The sequence below is a fragment of the Salmo salar genome, chromosome ssa15 (assembly GCF_905237065.1).
Source record: "Salmo salar chromosome ssa15, Ssal_v3.1, whole genome shotgun sequence".
Lineage (NCBI taxonomy): Eukaryota > Metazoa > Chordata > Actinopteri > Salmoniformes > Salmonidae > Salmo > Salmo salar.
The window spans coordinates 73,734,723-73,761,058 of NC_059456.1; the positions used below are offsets into that span (position 1 = coordinate 73,734,723).

Sequence of the window (26,336 nt, forward strand, 5' to 3'; positions counted from 1 at the left end):
TGCAGGTGCCTTGGTAGAAGAGTGGGGTAACATTTCACAGCAAGAACTGGCAAATCTAGTGCAGTCCATGAGGAGGAGATGCACTGCAGTACTTATTGCGGCTGGTGACCACACCAGATACAACTGTTACTTTTAATTTTGACCCCCCCCCTTTGTTCAGGGACACATTATTCAATTTCTGTTAGTCACATGTCTGTGGAACTTGTTCAGTTTATGCCTCAGTTGTTGAATCTTGTTATGTTCATACAAATATTTACAAATGTTAAGTTTGCTGAAAATTGACAGTGAGAGGATGCTTATTTTTTTGCTGAGTTTACAACTGAATGCCTTCAACTGAAATGTGTCTTCCTCATTTAACCCAACTCCTCTGAATCAGAGAGGTACGAGGGGGCTGCCTTAATCAACATCCACGGCTTCGGCGCCCTGGGAACAGTGGGTTAAGGGCCTTGCTCAGGGGCAGAACGACTCGATCCAGCAACCAATGCTCTAACCTCTAGGCTACGTCCTGGTAATCTGTCTGTTGCAGGACCATCTTGAATAGCCACCTCTGTATTCCTATGGTTCTCATTCAAATCCATTCGATTTTATGCAAATTGTAAATGGTTATAGTTCAAAAGTGTATATAGTATCAAAAATCTTTTGACAAGTAATCGAAGTAGGGTCATTCTGAATATCTCAATGTTAGTTTGGAGTTGATACTGTAGCTTAAACGGTGAAAGGGGAGATAGGTCTAGAATTTTAGATTCTCTTTTACCATTCTAGTCTATGGCCATTGTTTTGACATTGAAATGCTTTAGTATCCATAGAAATGGCTCTATTTGGGCTGCTCAATGATGAGACATGAACAAAAGATAGCTGACATTAGTTATCTACTTTTTGTCACTCTTATCTTTGACGAACAGCTGTAACTTTTGATTGGTATAAGATAATTATGGTCTGATTCCAGATTTGAATAGCAGACAAGTAGACCAAGATGTCATACCCTCTAAGTTTTTGTGAGTATCTATAGCAACGGCTGTTTGGGCTGCTCAATGACAAAACTGAGGCTGTGTCATGCAGCTTTAGTATTCTGATCATAGAGTTCTGATCATGGAATTCTGGATTCCCTTTTCTCGCACTATATCAAAATGCCAGTATGCATTCTACAAATGGTGGAATAGGCAAAATATGATAACGCAACAACAACTGATGGCAGTAGTTAACTGTTGCTAACTAGCCAGCTAACCTATGTAGCTAGCCAGCAAGCTAGCAAGCAACGCTAAAGGGATTGCAAACAGGTTAGCATAATTCTAGCTAAAAAATGTGTTTCTAAATATTGGCTAGCATTTATGAGTCCCACAAACACATTCCTCACATGCTAGGAACATATTTCCTCCAACGTTATAATGAAACAATGCCTCTCTGTCCCAAAACACATGTTTTCTGGAGACTTGTGAGAGGAATGCTGATGATGTCGCCCCTACTGTATGCGCTTTTGGTAGCATGATTGCGTCCAGACTGAGGAGAAATACGCACACAATGCATCCCTGACCATCTCCTGAAGTGGTCAGACAAATCTGAAACACAATTAGAATACAAAGTGACTTTTGTGCGTCTAGACCCGTCTTGTCAATGCGACCTTCGTGTTCTGATAGCAGAAGTGTAGACGCGACCTGAGAGAGCACTTTTCGTCTAAGATGCCATATCCTGTCTAACGTGTTGCAAAAGTTTTTAAAATGTCAGTTGTTTGTAAAAAGTTTATTTTTTATTTATTTTTATTACTAAACAACTGTATCGTTAGATTGGTATCAGATATTTATTTGACTGATTTCAGATTTGAATAGCAGAGAAGTAAAGGAAGATTTCATACTCTAACTTTTTTGTGTCAAAAGTTGCATTGTTGCATTCATAGTGAATGGAATGTTGGAAGTTATGATGTTACAATGGAAGCTTTAGAACGTTGAAGAAATCCCATGAAAGCGGATGAGGTTTAATAAGTTTAAAAGTTTAAAAAGTATAAATAGCAGTGGTGTACTGTAAAGTACTGAAGTAACAATGCTTTAAAGTACGACTTAAGAAGTTTTTTGCTATCTGTACTTCACTTTAGCTAACTAGCTAGCTACTAGTAGCTGCTAAGTGTGCTACCTAGCTACTACCATGGAACTATAACTACCCACTGGTAACAGACGTCAATTCAATGTTTATTACACGTTGGTTGAATATAATTTCATTGAAATAACTTGGAAACAACATGGCAGTGGGTAGCTACTCTTTCTAGGAGCCGAGGTAAGGTTATAAAGACTAGCAACCCTTCATTTTACGAAAACACTGACCGCAAGAAGCCCAAACAGATATAATATTTGACTAAAACATAATCATTTCAAACCTTGCTTACATTTGCATATGATCAGTGTGTGCAAAGCTGTCATCAATGCTGTCATCATAGATTACTTGTTAGATATTACTGCACTGTCGGAACTAGAAGCACAAGCATTTCGCTACACTCACTTTATTATCTGCTAACCATGTGTATGTGACCAATTAAATTTGATTTGATTTGAAAGGGTGGCTACTTTAAGAATGTCAAATATCAAATATATATTGATTTGTTTAACTTGTGTGCAGCTGCTTGGCAGTGGAAACCCACATCATTAAGCTCTCGCCGAACAGTTCTTGTGCTGATGTTGCTTCCAGAGGCAGTTTGTAACTCATTGCACATGGTGATCTTAGCCTTGTGTGCTGCTGCTCGGCAGTGGAAACCCATTTCATGAAGCTCCCGCTGAACAGTTGCAGACAATTTTTACGCGCTACATCGTGTGAGGTCAGCGACATCGTGCCAGCGGCTGCCTCTGAATTCCTTGAGTTTTTAATGGCTGTTTCCCCAGGGGACACGGAAGTGCAAGAGCTGCAAGCAGCAGACTTATTTTCGTACGGCAAGTTCAAAGAGAGCGCAGATGTGTATTCTGTAGCCCTGCAGGATCATTCACAATCACAGCCAAAGTCAGGTACAGGCAAGGTGGCTCAGGGGATGCCAGCAGAAAGAAGAGCCACTCTCTTGACCAGTAGAGCGGCCGCCCATCTCCCCGCCGGGGGACGAGCTTCGGAGGGTGAGGCTTTTGGAGCCCACCCTGCCACAGCCCGACTGCAGTTCCAGAGGCTCTTCTTAGACCAGGGGACGGGAGGGGCGGCATGCGTCCAGCTGCATCAGCAGGCAGAGAGAGGCCTGACGGATTACAGGGAAATGGTCCTGGTCCGCCCTGACCTGCGCTCCTCCGAGGGAGTGGAGCTGCTGGACCCCGTGATTGCCCAGCTCCGGATGCTGTGCCACGTGGAACTCGATGGTGGGGCGGTAGAACTACCAGCAGAACTACCAGAACATAGTACAGGTGCTGCACGGCTATTCCCATCTTCTCTACAACAACCACAAGGGGGCCCTAGTGTACTTCCAGGCGTTTAAAAAAAAATGCTTTTATTTTACCTTTATTTAACTAGGCAAGCCAGTTAAGAACAAATTCTTATTTTCAATGACAGCCTAGGAACAGTGTTTTAACTGCCTTGTTCAGGGGCAGAACGACAGATTTGTACAATGTCAGCTCGGGGATTCGATCTTGCAACCTTTCGGTTACTAGTCTAATGCTCTAACCACTAGGCTACGCTGCCGGTGATCAAGCACAATGCTCCCCACCCGTCCAGCTGTGTGTGGGCGCTGTGTGGGAGGGGCCTCCTGCACATGATGGGGGTCCTGCACTACCTCACAGCCCTGGACTATGTGTCAGTGAGTCGGCTGCAGCCCCAAGACACGGCACTGACCGTACGATGCCTGGTTCCCTGGAACTGCCGCGGGCTGATGTTGGAGCAGGCCAGGGTCATGCTGGCCTGAGTGGACTGGAGATCACAGCCCCCTGGAACACCAAGAGCACCAGAAGAGTGAGCCGCTACAGCTCACACAGAGAAAAGATGGCTACAGGAATGGGAAGCTAGCGCATTTGTTTCTGTATGTCACACACACAGAGTATTTTATTGTTAAATATCTCATAAAATAGGCTGCATCGTGAATTAGCTATAGCCTAACCTACGAGGTGGCTATTCTTTGAACAGTACCAGAATTCTCTTTTATAATCGTTCTTAAACTCAGTTTTGTATCAATTTCATACACATTTTCAATTAGACTTGGATTTTATTTTACCCGTGACTTTCAGTAAAGTTTTTCAATTCATGAATGTCATTTCAGTATCAGTTTATATCCTGATTGAATCCTGACTGCGTCTCTCTATGTGTGCCGACGCTCCTCAGATCCTGGTGGCCGATGCACTGTACCAGCTGGGCCGGGTGGAGGAGGCCTATCGTCTGCTGCTGGCCATCGGGCCAACCACCCCACGAGCACCCATCCTGGCCCGCCTCGCCCTGCTATAACTGCACCATGGCTTCCTCTATGATGACAACGCCGTCACCAAAGACATCCTGTCGCTCAAAGACAAGACCAGGAAACTGGTCTGTGATTGGCTGCAGCAAGGGCACATTTTGATGTTGTTTGATTAGTATGCCATTGGAACACTTGTTAGGAGAAGATATGACAGCATTATGACAACAAAAATACCTTTCATACTGATAGTCACTTATTATGCATCAGCTACACACAGTTGACCTGGCCCTATGCAACATGTATTCAAATTATTTAAATGTTTATCAATTCACACCTCGCAAGTGTTGTTTCAGTTATCCAGAATGGAAAATGTTGAAATCGTTGACTACTTCTCCCAAATGTGCCATGATGAACTAATAAGCTAATAACTGTTATCAACTCTTGTGCTCAGGACCATTCTCTCTCCAGCTGCTGAAGAAGCTGATCCAGTGTGGCGATACAAGCTGCTTGCACCCTCTGCTGGCCTTGGTGTCTCCCAAGGACCGGCTGCTGCTGCAGGGCTACTGCACATGAGACGAGAGCGCACTGAGGGATCCCGTGGCCTATCTGTTCATCGCCATCATGGCCTCTGTTGACCATGACCATGTACAGGCCCTCTGTGGACGAGGCTTCACCTAGCTCATGCTAAACCAGCAGAAGGTACTAGGACCCAAAAATGGGAGATTGTTATCCGACTGTACATGCAGTGCTTATAAGAACTTATTTACATCAGAATTAAAGCAATTGGTTTAAGGCTGCTATATCCAAATAGGCAGCTTCTCATTGACACATGATCTCAACATGATTGTAAACATGTCTTTGGTTTCCAGGAATGTACTCAGGATATACTGTCTGAGCTTCAAATAAGCGCCAACGCCATCACCAAAGACATCCTGTCGCTCAAAGACAAGACCAGGAAACTGGTCTGTGATTGGCTGCAGCAATACTGCAGGACCTATCTGACGGAGATCCTGGCGACTAAGGCCGTCACCTGCCAGGAAGAAGAGCTCCGAGAGGCCTGTCATGACTGGCCTTTTCAGGTCAGGTTACCGTGGACCATAATCCTACAGAGATATCTCTCACACCCACCAGCGGGGGAGAGATTGAGAGGTATGGAGATGGAGGGTTTTATGACAACTCCCGCCCATTGTAAATCTTAAGGCAGCAGACAACATCCCTTTTGTCCTGTCAGTATGGAGGGAGGGAATGTATGATGGACCTATGGAAAATCTACCTCTGAACAGTAACATGCAATAAATGGACTTTGGGATAATATGTTTCGTCAGCCAAAATGGTAGTAGTAACGATAGATGGAATATGAAAATGAATGTCGTTTTTGTTATGTTATTAAAAGTTAAATGACGACGTTATAACAAAAACATTGTAAGTTGAAGAGTTTTCACAAGATATACCTGATGTTTGCATATTGTACGTCATGTGGAAAATGTCCAGATGAAAGATAATGTTTTTGTAAAGATGAAATGTGAAGTTAGTTGTCTAAATTGGATCTGAGTAAAATCCAGACCTTGCCTCGTAACTAGTTACGCCCAGAGAACTTGCCCTAAAGGCAGAAACGCCCATTTCTGACCCAAGGGTATAACACATGTGAGTTAAGCCAACTAAAAAGCAGCATTCCCCAAGAGAGGATGGCTTTCACTTCAGCAGTAATAAATTCATGAACTTCTTTGAGGAAAAGATCATGATCATTAGAAAGCAAATTACGGACTCCTCTTTAAATCTGCGTATTCCTCCAAAGCTCCGTTGTCCTGAGTCTGCACTGTGCTTGGCCCTCCTATGTTGAACATAATAAATGGCTCTCTATCCACCGGATGTGTACCAAACTCACTAAAAGTGGCAGTAATAAAGCCTCTCTTGAAAAAGCCAAACCTTGACCCAGAAAATATAAAAAACTATCGGCCTATATCGAATCTTCCATTCCTCAAAAAAAAAATTGTAAAAAGCTGTTGCGCAGCAACTCACTGCCTTCCTGAAGACAAACAAAGTATACGAAGCGCTTCAGTCTGGTTTTAGACCCCATCATCGCACTGAGACTGCACTTGTGAAGGTGGTAAATTACCTTTTAATGATGTCAGACCGAGGCTCTGCATCTGTCCTCGTGCTCCTAGATCTTAGTGCTGCTTTTGATACCATTGATCACCACATTCTTTTGGAGAGATTGGAAACCCAAATTGGTCTACACGGACAAGTTCTGGCCGGGTTTAGATCTTATCTGTCGGAAAGATATCAGTTTGTCTCTGTGAATGGTTTGTCCTCTGACAAATCAACTGTACATTTCGGTGTTCCACAAGGTTCCGTTTTAGGACCACTATTGTTTTCACTATATATTTTACCTCTTGGGGATGTCATTCGAAAACATAATGTTAAATTTCACTGCTATGCGAATGACACACAGCTGTACATTTCAATGAAACATGGTGAAGCCCCAAAATTGCCCTCGCTAGAAGCCTGTGTTTCAGAAATAAGGAAGTGGATGGCTCCAAACCTTCTACTTTTAAACTCGGACAAAACAGAGATGCTCGTTCTAGGTCCCAAGAAACAAAGAGATCTTCTGTTAAATCTGACAATTAATCTTGATGGTTGTACTGTCGTCTCAAATAAAACTGTGAAGGACCTCGGCGTTACTCTGGACCCTGATTTCTAAGCAAACAGCTGGAGGCAGGGCTTTCTCCTATAGAGCTCCATTTGTATGGAATGGTCTGCCTACCCATGTGAGAGATTCAGACTCGGTCTCAACCTTTAAGTCTTTACTGAAGACTTATCTCTTCAGTAGGTCCTATGATTGAGTGTAGTTTGGCCCAGGAGTGTGAAGGTGAACGGAAAGGCAACGAACCGCCCTTGCTGTCTCTGCCTGCCCGGTTCCCCTCTCTCCACTGGGATTCTCTGCCTCTAACCCTATTACAGGGGCTGAGTCACTGGCTTATTGGTGTTCTTCCATGCCGTCCCTAGGAGGGGTGCATCACTTGAGTGGGTTGAGTAACTGACGTGGTCTTCCTGTCTGGGTTGGCGCCTCCCCTTGGGTTGTGCCGTGGTGGAGATCTTTGTGGGCTATACTCGGCCTTGTCTCAGGATGGTAAGTTGGTGGTTGAAGATATCCCTCTAGTGGTGTGGGGGCTGTGCTTTGGCAAAGTGGGTGGGGTTATATCCTTCCTGTTTGGCCCTGTCTGGGGGTATCGTCGGATGGGGCCACAGTGTCTCCTGACCCCTCCTGTCTCAGCCTCAGTAGTTTATGTGTCGGGGGGCCAGGGTCAGTCTGTTATATCTGGAGTATTTCTCCTGTCTTATCCGGTGTCCTGTGTGAATATAAGTATGCTCTCTCTAATTCTCTCTTTCTCTCTTTCTTTCTTTCTTTCTCTCTCTCGTAGGACCTGAGCCCTAGGACCATGCCTCAGGACTACCTGACATGATGACTCCTTGCTGTCCCCAGTCCACCTGGCCATGCTGCTGCTCCAGTTTCAACTGTTCTGCATACGGCTATGGAACCCTGACCTGTTCACCGGACATGCTACCTGTCCCAGACCTGCTGTTTTCAACTCTCAGCAGGAGCGGTAGAGATACTCTCAATGATCGGCTATGAAAAGCCAACTGACATTTACTCTTGAGGTGCTGACTTGTTGCACCCTTGACAACTGTGATTATTATTATTTGACCATGCTGGTCATTTATGAACATCTGAACATCTTGGCCATGTTCTGTTATAATCTCCACCCGGCACAGCCAGAAGAGGACTGGCCACCCCTCATAGCTTGGTTCCTCTCTAGGTTTCTTCCTAGGTTTTGGCCTTTCTAGGGAGTTTTTCCTTGCCACCGTGCTTCTACACCTGCATTGCTTGCTGTTTGGGGTTTTAGGCTGGGTTTCTGTACAGCACTTTGAGATATCAGCTGATGTAAGAAGGGCTATATAAATACATTTGATTTGATTTGAGTTAAGAAGTAACATCAGACTAAGTGACCACGAGCTGCAGCCAAGGTTCGAATTAGTTGTAACCCAAAATTCAACACGAGGGTGAAGAAGACAAAGGAACCTTTTTACAATCTATGCTACGGATGAGTAGCTGTGTCTAAGAGGGTGAATTCAAGCAGGACCACTCGGTTACCACTCTCCAAGGAATCGTGTGGCTACACTGCTTTCATTCCCACGCTGGAACCATCTCCACGGCTGATTAGCCGTCCTCCGAAAACCCTTTTCAGAGCAAAGGCGAGGAAACAGACCCCTAAGAGAAAGGACACTGACATTGTGTGGACAAACAGAGAGTTACACCCGGTAACCGAAGACGTGCCGTCATCAGAGAAGTCAGAACCGAGTCCACGAAGAGACACTCCATCGGAGACCTTCAACACGTAATTACATCATTGTATTCTGACCCATAAGAGCGGCAGTTCGGGGCAAGGTTAGGGTTAAAATAAGCATAGTTGACAAATGTACCCAAGTGTGCTTTTCTCTCGTGCACTCTCTCTCTTTCTCCCTCTTTTGAAATCCCCATTTTGTGTAACACGTGTCATATTGTGTTGGCTCGCTAGGGACCTGTTTCATTGTGCTAAGTTCTAATCAATAGCCTCAACTGTGTGTTTGAGTATGTATATCTTATATTATCATTTTAGCTTGTTAGTAAATAAATAATCAACTCAATTGGTGTGGTACGGACTTATTTAGTGAGACTCGGGTTTGTGCAGATTCCCGCATTAAGCGCCGATCAGAATTAGACTGTAGAGGAAATTAATCAATTAGCGACTATTGTAAAATCGATATTCTGATATTCTTTGAGTTAATTTGGGAAATAGAAACTCAATAAAGCCAAAACTTTCCCTGGTGCCCCAGGTTACTGAGTTAATAATTACCTGATTAATTTAATCACGTAATTATAAACCGTTAATCATTCGATGAGCAGCAGTTGTCACATTAATCAATACAACGTTACGACAGGCCTTTCTAATTGGAGGAGCCCTGATGAGGACAGACTGCCGAGACTCCAGATGGCATTGCCTCTATGTGGATATACTACTGACCAAAGGTGAGATCATTGGCACTTGGCCAACGGACGCTCCCTTATCTTTCATCAGCGGATACTATGTTTTGTTTAATTTGCCATATTCCCTAGACCATATGCCCTATGATTACACCTTAAACCTGTCAAGTTATCTCAGATCTCCAGAAGTGCATAGGGCTCAGGTTTTATGGGTCGATTTGGGATTGGGCCTTTGTCCTGTTCTGCTCTGCAGATGACACAGTATGGGCACCACTATTTAAGCAGATTAACTTTTATGAAGGTTTTGTTCAAAACGTCTGCTGGACTGTGCACAGTTAGTACATGCAACTGTTTTGTAATATCTGCCTCTCTGAACCAGGTGAGATGAAAGCAGCAAGAGTTTACCTGACTCAGGTGTTTGGCCAGGAACCCTGGGAGGCTGCAGCTCAGGTTAGGATAGACGTGATGGAGGCCTGGCAACAGAACTACCGCAGGGCGGCTGGCAGGCTGGCCGAAAAAGAACCCTCCACTCTCGACTTCCTGCTGAGCCTCATTCCCCCGAGTCACAGGAAACTCATGGCACAAGTAAGACCAAATACATGACAACTATTTAACTAGTTACAAGATGAAACATGTAAGGACAAATAATAAGGACAACTAACACCTATCGACCAATCAGATTGCTTGGTCTGAACTAACCGTTTTATAATCACTTTTTTCATCTCACGCAAGACAAAGTTATCAACTCTTATCACAAGACAAAGTAATCAACTCTTATTACAAGACAAAACAATAAACTCTTATCACAAGACAAAGTAATCAACTCTTATTACAAGACACAGTAATAAACTCTTATTGCAAGACAAAGCAATCAACTCTTACTACAAGAAAACACAATTAACTCTTATTACGAGACAAAACAGTCAACTGTCATCATAATACGTACTAACACATCTGTCTGTGTTACTGTAGGCAGCAGCCCAGGAAGCAGGGAGTGCCCTTGCTCTCCTGACCGTGGCTGTGCGAGCGGCGGGCGAGCTCCAACCACAGTACCTGTGCCAACGGGCCTCTTGCTTCACCCAGCTTGAATTGCATGAACAGGCCATGGCTGACCTGGATTGGGTCATCCAGAGCCATGGGGGCCCCTTCGACGCTGCTTGCCGAGCCCCAGAGGAGCTGCACATCTGGGCCGAGGACCTGTGCTAGCGAGGCCGCAGCCTGGTGCTGTGCTCCTGTGAGGGGCCTGCCCCCGATGACTTCACCCGGGCCCTGGCGCTCCATCGAGGCAAGGCCCTGCAGTGTGTGGAGGCCAGGCTTGTGACTTTCAATGTGGCCCCGTCATAGGATGCCACCTTTCCAAAAAGTCAGTTCTTCAAATTTCTGCCCTGCTAGAGCTGCCCCGGTCAACTGTAAGTGCTGTTATTGTGAATTTCGAAACGTCTAGGTGCAACAACGGCTCAGCCGAGAAGTGGTAGACCACACAAGCTCACAGAATGTGACCACCAAGTGTTGAAGTGTGTCTTCAGTTGCAACATTCACAACCGAGTTCCAAACTGCCTCTGGAAGCAAAGTCAGCTCAATGCCAAGCGTCGGAGGGAGTGCTCCAAAGCTCGCCGCTATTGGACTCTGGAGCAATGGAAACGCTTTCTCTGAAGTAATGAATCATGCTTCACCATCTGACAGTCCGACGGACGAATCTGGGTTTGGCGGATGTCAGGAGAACGCTACCTGCCCCAATCCATAGTGCCAACTCTAAAGTTTGGTGGAGGAGGAATAATGGTCTGGGGCTGTTTTTCATGATTCAGGCTAGGCCCCTTAGTTCCAGTGAAGGGAAATCTTAACGCTACAACATACAAAGACATTCTAGACGATTCTGTGCTTCAAACTTTGTGGGAACAGTTTGGGGAAGGTCCTATCCTTTTTCAGCATGACAATGCCCCCATGCACAAAGCGAGGTCCATGCAGAAATGGTTTGTCAATATCGGTGTGGAAGAACTTGACTGGCCTGCACAGAGCCCTGACCTCAACCCCACCAAACAGGCCTAATTGCCCAACATCAGTGCCGACCTCACTAATGCTCTTGTGGCTGAATGGATGCAAGTCCCTGCAACAATGTTCCAGCATGTAGTGGAAAGCCATCCCAGAACAGTGGAGGCTGTTATAGCAGCAAAGGGGAGACCAACTCCATATTAATGCCCATGATTATGTAGTGTATCTTATTCAAAGATAGGCCTAATAGAATAACTTGTGTTTCCCTTGGGTAGTATTTTGTAGCCATTACTATTTGTAGACATGGAAAAGTTATGGAATAAATGTGTAATATGTGACTATTCTGTTACTTATATTGTTCCTGGATTTTAATAGAAAATTATGTGGAAACAATGGGTATCCCTTGGTGCTTACAAAGAACAATACTTCAACACAATATTGATACCTGGTACCTTATATTGCCATGTGGTACTTGTTTGAAAAAATGCCAAAGGAACAAACAAGTAGCATAAATTATTGCTGTGTAATTACATTTAGCTATTTTACTACAGAACTAGTAAGATGGTAAACTATTTTCAAAAGATGCAACTACACACACTTTTTGTTTTATTTCAATTCATTTTTATTTATTTTTGAATTCCTGTGTAATATACCAAATCACTTCTACAGCAGTATTGCTATTTTTACATTCAATTTGTTACATTCAAGTTGAATAGTAATTCTATTTCATATTTTCAGCTTCAATGACATATCAGTGAGACAACTCATGATTGTGGTCTTTCACTATTACGGGTGACCAAAGTACAAGACAATTGATACAGAAATCTATCCAAAATATCACCTTGAGATTAAATAGTTATTTTAGAAAGTGCCCATGTGCAGGTTTTACGTTTTAAGTCACTATGTGAAAGGGGCACACATTTTAGTTCACGGAATTATGCATGTAATCTTAAATATTTTGGGGATAGCAAGTTACTTTAGAAACAATTAACACAGAAAATAAATAGCGAATGAGATAAGATTAAAATGTGTAGTCTACATAATATGTACGTACGTTGTTTGAATGAAACCTGGTATGAAATAAGAGCAATTATGTGATGATAATGATGTATAATGAATGGAGTTTTGTACTATGCGGACACAGTGATGTATTGAGGCTCCATGTTGCCAAAGTAGGATTTCTCCCACTCGCTCATCAGGTCAAAGTGCAGTGGGCGGTCACAGAAGGTGCAGGAGACAGTCGCCGGCCCGTTCAGAAGGAGCCCCGTTTCTTGCCACACCTCCACGAGCCTCTCTGTCAATCAAAGTGAGAAACGTGAGTCAATCAATCTCTGTCAATCAAACACAAAGAAACGTGAGTCACGGCTAACACAGCTAGTAGTATTTGCTGTAGTATCTTATTTTAAGTCTATTCAGAGGTTATTCAGGGATCACATTTGTATGAATACACTGAATAAACTGAGGAAGGATACTATTGGTCGTTTTTTTTCTCCGTACCCCCTGATGTGTCGAATATGACCATTGACCATTAATGGGTTGAACACCACTGGACGTATTCACAAAGAGTCTCAGAGCTGATTTAGGATCAGTTTTGCCTTTTAGATCATAATGAATATGATTATACAGACAGGGGGGACCTGATCCTAGATCAACACTCCTACTCTGAGATGCTTGAACACAGGCCAGTTCTACGGGAAACCCTGTCAGAGCAGTAGCAGCAGATGGCTTGGTCACTCACCCACAAAGTACTCCATCATTGCAGGGTTGTGGTGAGGGGAGGGAGCCAGACGCAGCAGCTCCTCACCTCGGGCTACGGTCGGGTAATTGATGGCCTGGACGTAGATGTTGTGTCGCTCCAGCAAGATGTCACACACCTTGGAGTTGAGCTCCGCGTTACCAACCTGAGAGATGACAATGCATGCGCACACACACAAATACAGTCTATCATCTCGATAATGAACTTAGTGTGCTGTGCTCAAACAGGTTCAAATTACATCCTTGCATCACTGTCATGTATAGAATGATCCGCCTGGGTGCCAGTCTGTTTCTGCTCTCTTGCCAACTCCTTATGGAATACAATAAGGGTTTGTAAGAGAGCATACAGTAAACAGACTGGCACTCAGGCTACAGAGGTAGTTTGAGTGGTCAAATATTTTGATAATAGATTACATGTTGTTTCTGGGGTAGGTATACCAGTGGAATAACAAAGCTGGTATAATACAGTACCTCTTGCACACAGTAGTAATGACTAGGGCCTTTTTCTCCACTACCTGGCCTACTATGACATCTTCGACTTACAACTATACTCAAGGTGTCACTGCAGGCTTTTTCAGGCACTTTCACAACCTTCCTACTCATTAGATAATTAACACATCAGATAATTAACTCAGATAATTAATCTCTAGAAATGTTATATCCCTTTAGTCATGGAAATGACCCAGTTAAATGAGAGGTGCACAGACAATCCACATGCTTAGAAGCTTAATTTGTGGCAACTAGATCATTATTTGAGATGATTCAACTATCAAGATGGGATGATTTAAAACATTTTTTTTAAAAGGTGTCAAGAGAAGGAACTATCTATGTCTTGGTGCAGGAGGACAAAACTACCAGAGAAACAAGAAGCTGAGAAAAAGGCAGGGCCCTAGTAATGACACAGTAACTCTCATAACTGGAGTGACATAGCTAGGGTATCCACTGATCTTAACGCTGTACTAGTAATAGAACATGTACTACAGTACCCATAATTCTCTGCTCAACATATCCAACCGTCTTCGTCCTGTCTCCTTATCAACACAAATGATGTAGTAGCAGTGTAAATCTCTTACAGTACCTTTATTGGGATGATGTGGCTGGGGCAGTTGACCACAGGCAGTCCTTTCTCCAGGAGCAGCTGTCTCATGTGTTTGACATTCCTCTGGTGGGCCCTGCGCAGCGCCTGGCCCTCGGAGCTCATCAGGACTCTCACAGACTCCAGGGCCCCAGCCAGCACCATGGGGGGCAGCGAAGTAGTGAAGATGAAACCTGCAGCGAAGGAGCGCACCGTGTCCACCAGGGAAGCACTACTGGCAATGTAGCCCCCCACGCAGCCAAAGGCTTTACCTGCAGCAATGGCGAAGAAGAAGAAGAAGTAACAGAAAAAGAAGAAACAGAAGAAACAGAAGAAGAATAAATCATTATCAAATGGAATGATTTGTATACATTGCCAGTCATAAGTTTGGACACACCTACTCATTCAAGTGTTTTTCTTTATTTTGACTATTTTCTACATTGTAGAATAATCAAAACTATGAAATAACACATATGGAATCATGTAGTAACCAAAAAGTGTTAAACAAATCAAAATATATTTTATATTTGAGATTCTTCAAAGTAGCCACCCTTTGCCTTGATGACAGCTTTGCACATTCTTGGCATTCTCTCAACCAGCTTCATGAGGTAGTCACCTGGAATGCATTTCAATTAACAGGTATGCCTTGTTGAAAGTTCATTATTCTACACTGGAGAAAATAGTAAAAATAAAGAAAAACCCTGGAATGAGTAAGTGTGTCCACACTTTTCACTGGTACTGTATATACAATAAAAGGCATATACAATATCTATAACTTATATTATATTATAACAAACACACTTCAAATCACAATGAACCATTATGATTATTGGAGTTAGTGTACACTATTACTGGATTTTGGGAGCGATGGAGTATTCCTAGTTCAAATAGTGTTGATCAAGTTTGAATGTGACCCCAATGTGACCTAGCTAGATTGACAACCACATACTCTGAAATAAGTAGGCCTAAGACTAGATTTACTTAATACCACCTTGTCATCTAAGGTTGCCTTTATAAGCGCTGATCTGAAGTAATATCGAGTTCTAACTTCAAATGGTGAAGGTTAGGATTGAGAGAAGGTAAGCTGACCTTAGATCTATGCATAAGATGCAACTTTTCACAGAAACTGCTCCTAGAGAGACTTATCAGTATGACCAGACTGGGTGTGTGGGAGCACTTCCACAGCTGATATGTATATCCCCTGGCCTGCAGCCTCTGCCGTTCCCTCCGTTAGCCAACACCAGAGCATGATGAAAGTTGTTACTGCGATGTCAGCGATATAAATGTCAGTTTGTGCCTGATGACAGCAGGTAGCCTAGTGGTTAGAGTGTTGGGCCAGTAACTGAAAGGTTGCTGGATCAAATCTTTGAGCTGACAATGTAAAAATCTGTTATTAATTGGCATTAATTGGTTAAATGGGACCTCTTCCAGGGGAGACTCACCTGGCTCAATCAAATCTATCTCTGCTGTGAGGGGCATTTCCCTAGCTCTGAGACAAGCTAAGACAGACAGAGACTACATGGTTATAGCCATGATGGAACCTGCTTCACTGCAAGTGTGTATAATTCAATTAATTCATAAACACATATTACTACTTCAGTTTGTGGTAGCAAATCCAGGATTTTTTAGATCCTTGAAATAAAACAAATGAAATAAGTGGGAATCAACTGGTGTCCCTCGTTGGCCTAGTCAAGAACTGTCCTTGTTACAGTAGACACATCTGTTTATTTTATTTATTTTTATTTTATTTAACCAGGTGATTCCCATTGATATATTAATCTCTTTTTTAGGTGAGCCATGGGCAAGAGGAAGCACCAATAGTACAGAATAAAATGCAATACAACATGGTACAAAATACACTTATAAAAACAACAACAAATCCATAAAACATAGACACTCTTATCAAACCTGTTTATTTCTTACCCAAGGTTCCAGAGACAATGTCAATCTTGTGCATGATGTTGTCTCTCTCTCCCACACCGGCCCCATGGGCTCCATACAGGCCCACAGCATGGACCTCATCAACAAACGTCAAGGCCCCATAGCGATGGGCCACATCACATAGCTCCTCCAGGGGACATATAGCACCTGAGAGCGAGTGAGATGAAATAGGATGTACCACCTTTTACTGTAAATAACTGAGAGACCGTGGATATTATTACAGAGGCACTAAGCAATACAGAATTATGAAATGTGTAGCACTCAAAATCAACACTGACTGGGATATTATATTTTTAGAACTTAATATATTAATATGAGAGGACGTAAGATAAAATATTAGCAACAAGTAAATAATACTGCTTGCTTATCTCATGTTAAACCACCACAAACCCCTAGCAAAATATATATTATGAAAGACAACCAAAGATAAACTAACATGCAACATGACTGTGTAGCCCATTTCATGACACTTACCATCCATGGAGTGCACGGTCTCAAATGCCACAATTTTGGGTGTCTTGGGGTCGGAGCCACTCAGCAGTTCCTCCAGGTGTTGGCTGTCATTATGGCGGAAGATGAAGCGCTTGGCGCCGCTGTTCCTTATGCCCTGGATCATTGAAGCGTGGTTCCCCATGTCAGAGTAGATCTCACAGCCTGTATTTCAAAGCAGAGAGCCCACAAGGCAGAATGAGCTTCTAATTCTATGTCTACCAGAAATGATAGAGTGTGTGCATTATAGTACAAATAACGTATTTTGGAATGTAGATTGGTGCCACTAATGTGACCACATTGCCCTTGAAAGCAATGCTGAAGTTCTGATTAGAATGAAATGCTAATATTGACTATTCTTCTCATTGAAATGATAGAGTGTGTGCATTATAGTACAAATAATGTATTTAATGTATTTTGGAATGTAGCCTGGTCCCAGATCTGTTTTGCTGTATTTTTATTTTTTTACCCCTTTTTCTCCCCAATTTCGTGGTATCCAATTGGTAGTTACTGTCTTGTCTCATCGCTGCAACTCTGTGCGACTCGGGAGAGGCGAAGGTCGAGAGCCATGCATCCTCCAAAACACAACCCAACCAAGCCACACTGCTTCTTGACACAGCACACATCCAACCCAGAAGCCAGCCGCACCAATGTATCAGAGGAGACACCGTACACCTAGCGACCTGGTCAGTGTGCACTGTGCCCAGCCCACCACAGGTGTCACTAGTGCGCGATGAGACAAGGATATCCCTTCCGGCCAAACCCTCCCTAACCCGGACGATGCTGGGCCAATTGTGCGTCACCCCATGAGCCTCCCTGTCACGGCCGGCTGCGGCAGAGCCTAGGCTCGAACCCAGAATCTCTGGTGGCACAGCTAGCACTGCGATGCAGTGCCTTAGAACACTGCACCACCCAGGAGGCCTCTGTTTTGCTATCTTGTCAACTCCTATGGTCATTGTCACAAGTTAGCAAGATAGCACAAACAGATCCTGGATCATGCTACCTCTCATCCTCTGTCAACGTTTGACTTTCAGCTTGGAGACCCGGGAGGGCCCTGGGTTTAGGCTAACCTGGCAGCATTTTGGCCAGGGTGAAGAGGGTGGAGTCGTTGGCCACGAAGCAGGATGAGAATACCAAAGCTCCGTCTTTCTGGTGGAGCTGGGACAGTTCTTTCTCCAGCAGCACATGGAAGTTACTGGTGCCAGAGATGTTCCTGGTACCTCCTGCACCTGCGCCATGCCTACTCAGGGCATCCCTGAGATAATACAAGAAGAATCACAGTCAAATATCACATCTTACAATAACCTCAGCTCCAACACATCAAAGAAGGTATGTTTTGAATTTTTTTTTTCTTCCCCATAACAATTATAAAGACAAATTGGTTTTAATAGTATAAATATAACAAATACCAAATAGCAGCTGGTACAATTATCATCAGAAAATGTAGTTAATGTGTAGTTAGCATTATAACTTGGTGACAAATAGCAGCTGATACAATTTCATAATACATTTATATTTTCAGAGTTTTTTAGATAAACTAGTACAATTATTATTTTTATCGTCACCCCCCACCTTCTTTATATGAAACAAGGATACTTGCTGGGTCTCAGGCTGCACGAATACCTTTTAAAAGCTTTTTCCAATAAAGGACAGTAAAGGAGACCATACTTTTAGGAATGTGGGACCACGATTCTGTAAGTCCATTGTCATTTTTTCTAACTGCAAAAAATCTGCAACTTATTTTAACGACAATTGAAAAGTGGGTGGGTTTTAATTTTTCCCACACACAATAATACATTTCTTTGCAAAGTATGAAATAGCTATCAACAACCTTGTCTGAGTCAAGCTTAATATTTGGAATGTGATTAAGGAGGTAAAGGGTTTGAGATTTTACCAATATATAAAATAATCTGAGTGCCTGTATGAATAGAGCACCAGAAATCCATTAGCTTATTGCATTGCCAAATTATTTTGGTGCAAAAAGGTTCCTTTTCCGGTCTGAGGTGTCTGGGAACATATGATTTACTTTAATAGGAGTAAAATAAAACGTGAAAAATACTTTTTGGTTTGTTTCCTTAATATTCACACTAGTAAATGGGTAGTGTATCTTATTACAGATCTCAAGCAATACCTCCTCATCAAATTCCATACCTAAATCGTTTTCCCACATCCTTTAAAGAGGGATAAAGGCGGATTCCCATTGTCTTGACAATGTACACTACATCTTAGAAATGATTCCTTTGATAGATATAGATGTGGTTATTCATTCTTCAACTTCTTACAACTGAGATCTCAGCTCTCCTTCTTTAATAATCATAAGGAAAACATTTTGGATTTGAAGACATCTAACATAATCCGTACCAGGGATGTTGTATTCATTACGGATTTCGATAAATTACTTCATTGTCTTCTAGCCACTATGGAACAGGTCAGCAAAACTCATAAGACCCAGCAAGCATCGCCTATAGAGGTCGACCTTTGATATCACATTAGGCAGGTCAGGATTACAAGAGATAGACGCAAGTATAGAATACGTGTTTGAAATACCTAAGTACTTTGTACAGTCCGCTCATGCCATTCATGTGTTGTACATAGTAAAGGTCTTCTTGTTATCACAAATATGCTGGACCCGATTCACAAACATAAGATTCTTTAGAGGTAAAAGGTGGCTAAATTGAGCTTCAATCTGAACCCATAGTGTCTGTCCAAAGTCCAAGACATCAAATTGCGAGTTTGGGCTGACCAATAATAAAACCTTGATACAATTATTTTTTAAATAATAATAAAAAAAGAATAAGGTAAATAACAGGTCAACATTTGAAATAAATTATTACATCTGGAAAGACAATTCAGCTTGATTATGTTTATCCTTCCGATCATAGTTACTGGGAGACTGCACCAACAAATCAGGTCTTCATACATTTAGATCATTCTTTAGAACAAATATTTGAATCCATTTGGTTTCCAAGAAAAGGGACAGATCAAACTCAACTCATCTGCTAGCTGGCTATTTAGCAAACAGGCATTAGAATTGATAAGATTAGCCTTGTAGATTAGCCAAATTAGGCATTAGTATCAACGATATGTGGAATGGAGTTCACTGGATTGACAACATACAATACAATATAATCTGCATATAAAGATAGTTTATGTTCCTGATCTGCAATAAGGGGACCTATGGAACACTCATTAGAACGTCTGGACTCTGCCAGCGGTTCGACGGCCATCGCGAAAAGAATGGGAGACAGAGGACAGCCTCACCGGGTCCCTCTACTCAGGGGAAATTCTTGTGACCTTAAACCATTGGTGGACACCATAGCTCTGAAAATGGTATAAATCACTTTGACCCATTTGATGAAATTAGCACCCATATGACATTTTTGCAAAACAGAGAAAAGGAAATTCCATTCAACTCTGTTGAACGCCTTCTCAGCATCTAATGACAACAATATAGAAGGAGTCTCATTTAAATGGTTGATAACATCAAACCATCATCTAACATCGTCCGATGAATACCAGTTTTTAATAAATCCCATTTGATCAGGGTAAGCGAGGGTAATAGAGCCTCTAATCCTCTGGCTATCAATTTAGTTATCACTTCGTAATCAAAATTCAACAAACTTATCGGTCTGAAAGAAGAGCATTCTAATGAGCCCTTCCCACTTTTAAGCAAGACACTGATAGAAGCTACTGGTATATTCATAGAATAAGGCAAAATTCCCTTAACACAAAAGTAATCTATCATGTAAATATAGGACATAGTTCTGGCCAGAACTGCTTGTAAAATTCACCAGGAAAGCCGTCTGGGCCTGGGAATTTATTATTAGGCATAGATTTAATTGCTGCAAACACTTCCTCAAGGGTAAAAGGATAATTGAGAAACAGAAGCGCTGGTTAGGATAGTTTTGGGAGAGAACTGCTGTCTAAATATGATTGTAATTCATGAGGTGAATAGTTGGATTGCAAAAATTGGGTCATAGGTGACTGAGTTATTCTGTAAACTAATAGCGTTAATCTTGCGTTCGGATTTTTCCTTTTTCAATTGATAGGCAAGGAGCTTGGTTTATTACCATACTCGTAATGTTTTTGTCTAATGCAGAACATTTTGTCATTAATACAGCGAGTTTGTTCAATATTTAGTTTAGCCCTTGCTACGGTCAACTGCTTTGAACTTTATAAAGCAGTACTTGAACTTTCTTGAACATTGAACTGGTTGGTTTCTAGACTAAGCTTTTCTTCTGGGGGTAGCGTAAGAATATAATGTACTGCAGTATGATGAGCCATACATGTAAACAGAATATCTAATTGAATATCTAAGGAATTGATTCGGTTGAATTTAGTCTTTGGTCTTTTTGCACTACATCATGGGCTCAGTCTCTATTTGTCTTTCTGTGATTCCTTGCATCCAATCTCCTCGCCTCCTTCTCAACCATATTGGAAGAGAAGGTCCAAACTCCCTCCCCTTCTCCAATGCGCTTTGAGGAGAGAGGATGTGAGAGGATCAAGGAAAGAGGAATTGAGAAAGAATCTTGATGTCTGGCTTACTGAATTCCGTTGAGGACCCGGGGGTGGCTTCCCATGCCCAGGTAGTCGTTACTGCACCAGACAGACACCTGGGAGCCTTCCCGCCCGGCCATGGAGTAGTCTTCGGCAAAGGGAAAGACGTCAGCGCGCCGATTCACTGTCTTAAAGATGCGGTAGGTGTGGTCGTTCTTCTTCTCAGAGATCTTCCTGTCGAAGAAGCCATCGTAGTCGAAACTGGGGCCCACTGTAGGGGTTAAAAGTATAATAGTGTCAGCAAATTATTTTGTGAAAGACTTAAAATTATTCAAAAGACATTCATATAGTTTCTCAAGTTACATGTGATTCTAGATCCAATAACTTCTTTAATATGATGAAGAATGAATCATCATTTATCCATTGAATGAAAAGAAAATTGGGTCCCACTTTACATACCAGTAGTGATACCTGAATGTGGCAAATTCTTATTTACATTGACGGCCTACCCCAGCCAAACCCGGACAACGCTGGGACAATTCTGCGCCGCCCTATGGGACTCCCAATCACAGCCAGATGTGATACAGCATGGATTCAAACCAGGGACTGTAGTGACACCTCTTGCACTGCAATGCAGTGCCTTAGACTGCTGCGCCACTCGGGAGCCCATTTCTAAATCAACTCAAATTGCTTGCATTTGAACCTCATTTCGCTGTGCATAATTATTGCATGAGATTACGCGCTTGTAAGTAGGCCTATACTTGGTAATCCGTTCAATTTAAAAGCTGTGCAAACAGATAAGTTGTATGTAATACAACTTGTGTAAATGTATTTACACAGTACCTGTCAATGCAATAATCATTAAACTGGTATCAAATTACCACTTAATATGAAGTGTGACTGAAAACAGTTCCGAGTTATATACTGTATTATGTCAATATAATTTATTGTAGAACTACAGTGCAACTTATCCTCTGATTGAGTCAATGCAAACGAGTCACACTGGTCTTATGAACTGATTCACCTATATTGTCCTTCAGGAGGTGGGACACTCTGGGGGTTTGGAACTTCACCATGATGGAGTCCTCGAGTTCCTTCAAAAGAGAACTTTTCATACCTGTGACAGAGAGCAGGGGTATAACAGTATGCACTATACTGTAAAGTATTTCTCATTTATGCTATGTTCGTCCATTTTTACCCCAGTTTGTTTCTTTGTCTTCAGTGATGCTGGTTTTAATAGGATTTTGGGGCAAGTGTACATTTTTTCACTGTGTTTAGAACTTGGACTTGTTGTTTGTGTCTACCAAAGTGTGTCTGCTGTGTTTGCTAAACTCCTAGGTATAACATTAGATGGTAAATTATCATGGTCAAGTCATATTGACAAAGTTATTGTGAAGATGGGGAAGGGTATGTCTGTTATAAAAATATCAACATTTTTTGACACAAAAATCTACTGTACTAGTTGTTCAGGATCTGGTCTTGTCCCATCTTTATTACTGTCCGGTAATAGGGTCAAGTGCAGCATAGAAATATCTAGCAAAGCTGCAGCTGGCTCAAAACAGAGCAGCACACCTTGCCTTGCCCTTAACTGCACACACAGAACTAACATCAACAACATGCATGCCAGTCTTTCCTGTTTGAGGGTTGATGAGAGATTTTTATGTTTTTATTTAACCTTTATTTATCTAGGCAAGTCAGTTAAGAACAAATTCTTATTTACAATGACGGCCTACAGATGAAGTGAGACAGGTTTAGACCAGGTTAGATGAGGTGAGACAGGTTTAGACCAGGTTAGCTGAGGTAAGACAGGTTTAGACCAGGTTAGATGAGGTGAGACAGGTTTAGACCAGGTTAGATGAAGTGAGACAAATTTAGACCAGGTTAGATGAGGTGAGACAGGTTTAGACCAGGTCAGATCAGTTGAGACAGGTTTAGACCAGGATAGATGAGATTAGACAGGTTTAGACCAGGTTAGATGAGGTGAGACAGGTTTAGAACAGGGTAGGTGAGGTGAGACAGGTTTAGACCAGGTTAGATGAGGTGAGACAGGTTTGTGAGACAGGTTTAGACCAGGTTTAGACCAGGTCAGATGAGGTGAGACAGGTTTAGACCAGGTTAGGTGAGGTGAGACAAGTTTAGACAGGTTAGGTGAGGTGAGACAGGTTTAGACCAGGTTAGGTGAGGTGAGACAGGTTTAGACCTGGTTAGATGAGGTGAGACAGGTTTAGACCAGGTTAGATGAGGTGAGACAGGTTTAGACCAGGTTAGGTGAGACAGGTATAGACCAGGTTAGGTGAGGTGAGAGGTTTAGACCAGATTCGATGAGGTGAGATAGATTTAGACCAGGTTAGGTGAGATAGGTTTAGACCAGGTTAGGTCAGGTGAGACAGGTTTAGACCAGGTATGGTGAGGTGAGACAGGTATAGACCAGGTTAGATGAGGTGAGACAATAGGTAAGACAGGCCTTGACTATGGAAATATACTTTTTTGAGACACAACCTTTTACTTTCAACGGAACTCTTGAAGTATTAATCTGAGTTAACTGCTTTAAATTAACTTATTAACATATAATGGAACGGCAGGGACTGTGAGGGGACACACACATGCACACACAGACACACACTATTTTATTTAGTTGTTGTATTGTTTGTATTCTTTTTTAGTTGTATTGTTTGTATATCATTGTATTTTAATTGTGTGTGTCTGCCCTTGTCTATCAGTGTATCAGTGTTTTGTTATTTGTCATGTTCTGTGTTTTTTGTGGACCCCATGAAGAGTAGCTGCGGCTTCTGCAAAAGCCAATGGGGATCCAAATAAACAAATAAACTACTATTGTGTTGTCTTTACCTGGGTTAGAATCCGTCGGGACGTCCTCCTGAACCTCAGGGCTCGCTCTTACCATGCCAATCTGATTGGAGACAAAGGGACATCCCTTGGACATGGAGACAGCCACCTGGGTTGCTGATTGGGCAAAATGATGCTTTGAGTCCACACTCAGGGGTAGGATGCCTGCTGACTGGGTAGAATGGATGGTTGTCTTCCTCTCCTTGGGGATTGAGGCACAAACAGTGATCTGGCGGGCGATCATGGGGCATCGGTCGGCCATAGAGAGGAGGGCGGCCCCAGTTTTCAGCAAAACAGGCTTGGGGGCCGACTTCAGGAAGGGGCAGCGGTGAAGAAAAGCGGCCATGGCTCTTGAAGCAGTTTTGACTCTGGATCAACACATGAGACATAGGACATAAGACCTTTAAAACATACAATTCTGACACTTTGTTATAGATGTTGTATCTATGCTAAATGCTATTTACACTAGTTTAGGCCTACAGTACTTTTAAACAGGCTTAGGCAAGTTTAAGGTCACTGTAGGCTAATGTACAATAGTCCTGAAGTAGCCTATGTAATGCTATTGCCACCATCTTCCAGAATCTTTCATAACCTTACATTTTAAAGGGGAAATTAAAACGAAATATAGGACTATGGTACTATGTTCAAGAGAGAGGGGAACAAACTTTGAATCAAACTTTCAGCAATATAAGGTTTTAGTGATTTGAAATTGTTTCAGAAATGTGTGAACAGTGGGGCCCATTATTTACGTTTGAAGAAAATAAAGAGAGTTGATGGAATAGGTGTGCCTGCGGGCGCGGCTTATCTTGTCTGTGCAGGCGCGCGCTTTTCATGCTCTGCAAGGTGCTGAAGCAAGATTCCGACAAAAAGACGTCATTGCGCTGGGACTGTGGACGATTGTTAGTGAGCGTCAGTGTATTTAAAAATCGAATCTTATGAGACGACGTGGAAGTCATTTAATTTTTGATGACAAAACACAGACATATTTGGCCTATAATATTTCTGTCACCGTGACCAAACTAGTTTATAAATCCTAATTAATAAAAAGTCCAAGCCAGCCATTTCAGATTATAGTAATAATAAGAATAATAATAAAGGTTTCCGCACTCATTGTTTTAATGGTTGTTTTGTTTGGAACTAACTAATCCTTAGCGTTAACGAGCATTTCATGTAAAGAATATAGGACCCCTATGGCTACTCAGCTGGTCTGCGGTTAGGGGATTAGAAGACAATTCTCAGGATCTGTAGTTTATTCTTGTGGTATGAGGTTATCTGACCTCCAAGTTAGTCTATCTAGATCCACAGCAGCTGAGCATTATGAGGCCATTATTCGGTCAAACGTCCCAGGGAACTAAACCATTAACCCTAATGCTTGAGGAGTAACGACCAAACACAGTTTACATTTATTCACATTCAAGTGACACACTATGTGCATTCCTGTAGTCCATCTATGGTTTTAGGGTTATCTTCTGTATGCATTTTTTATAGCTTTCTTTATATCTTTGTTGTTGTTGTTGTTTTTTTAGCACTTAGAGATGATAAAATGAGAAGCACGACATAAAATGTATTTGGCTGTTATATATTATTTAGGTAACAGTCAAAACTCTTATGTTAACATTCCTGAACTTAACATGTAGGCTAGCTGTCAACGACCATATAGACATACAGCATGTCTACTTATGGGTTCCTTTAGCCTACAAGTGTAGAATTGCCTAATTTGAAGTATCATAAGCAATAATATTATGCTCGCTAAATTGCATAGGGACAAACAAATAGAATAATTCTGAACATCTTACCTGTTGACCTGCACTGAGGACGAACTTCAAAACAGCAATAGACAGAGATGAATCTGTCGTCAAAAGTTAGGGCAGTGACGTTGTCAGCATTATGCAATATTCTTCGAAAATTATTCTTGTTCACACCCATACGTTATCACGTAGGGGGCCAGGCTGGGGACTGGGAGTAACCAAGTTGTAAAAAGACATGATGCACTTGAGGATAGGCTAGCCCAAATGCTTTTTGTCTAATTGCTGCGGTTTGTGATGTAATTAATAAAAGTGTAATTACTGTGAAATATAGGCATACAAAAACAAACACTTCTGTGCAATGTATATTTAACCTTAATATACTGTATGAATAATATACAGCTTCAGACCAGCCCATAGTGGTTTCCGAATGTCACATTTGTGTTGAACATTTTGTCATACCAACGAGACAAAGTGCTCATTATTTTTCATCTCTCTCTCTCTATCACTCACACACATCATTATCATATAATTAAATAGAACACTTTTATATAATTATATAGATATGGTTATATAATGTATCTCTACGATTATCATAACCTGCTTAATTTGTCCTCCTTTTCAATTGCAGTTTAT

General features: G+C 42.1%; 1 protein-coding gene across 2 annotated transcripts; it reads right to left on the reverse strand.

Moving 5' to 3' along the window:
• Nucleotides 1-11,952: 11,952 nt before the first annotated feature.
• On the reverse strand, nucleotides 11,953-26,021 carry alas2 (aminolevulinate, delta-, synthase 2). 2 transcript variants are annotated; one of them, XM_014146047.2, is made up of 10 exons: nucleotides 25,752-26,021; nucleotides 23,959-24,323; nucleotides 22,136-22,228; nucleotides 21,160-21,382; nucleotides 17,685-17,869; nucleotides 16,600-16,779; nucleotides 16,108-16,272; nucleotides 14,188-14,456; nucleotides 13,093-13,255; nucleotides 11,953-12,648 (listed from the first exon to the last, which is right to left on the reverse strand). In XM_014146047.2, exons 2-10 carry the CDS (start codon nucleotides 24,299-24,301, stop codon nucleotides 12,485-12,487), a joined length of 1,785 nt encoding a protein of 594 aa, XP_014001522.1. In that variant the 5' UTR covers nucleotides 24,302-24,323; nucleotides 25,752-26,021; the 3' UTR covers nucleotides 11,953-12,484. The 2 variants fall into 2 exon arrangements, with proteins under 2 accessions (XP_014001522.1, XP_014001523.1); XM_014146048.2 differs by lacking the exon at nucleotides 22,136-22,228.
• Nucleotides 26,022-26,336: the final 315 nt, after the last annotated feature.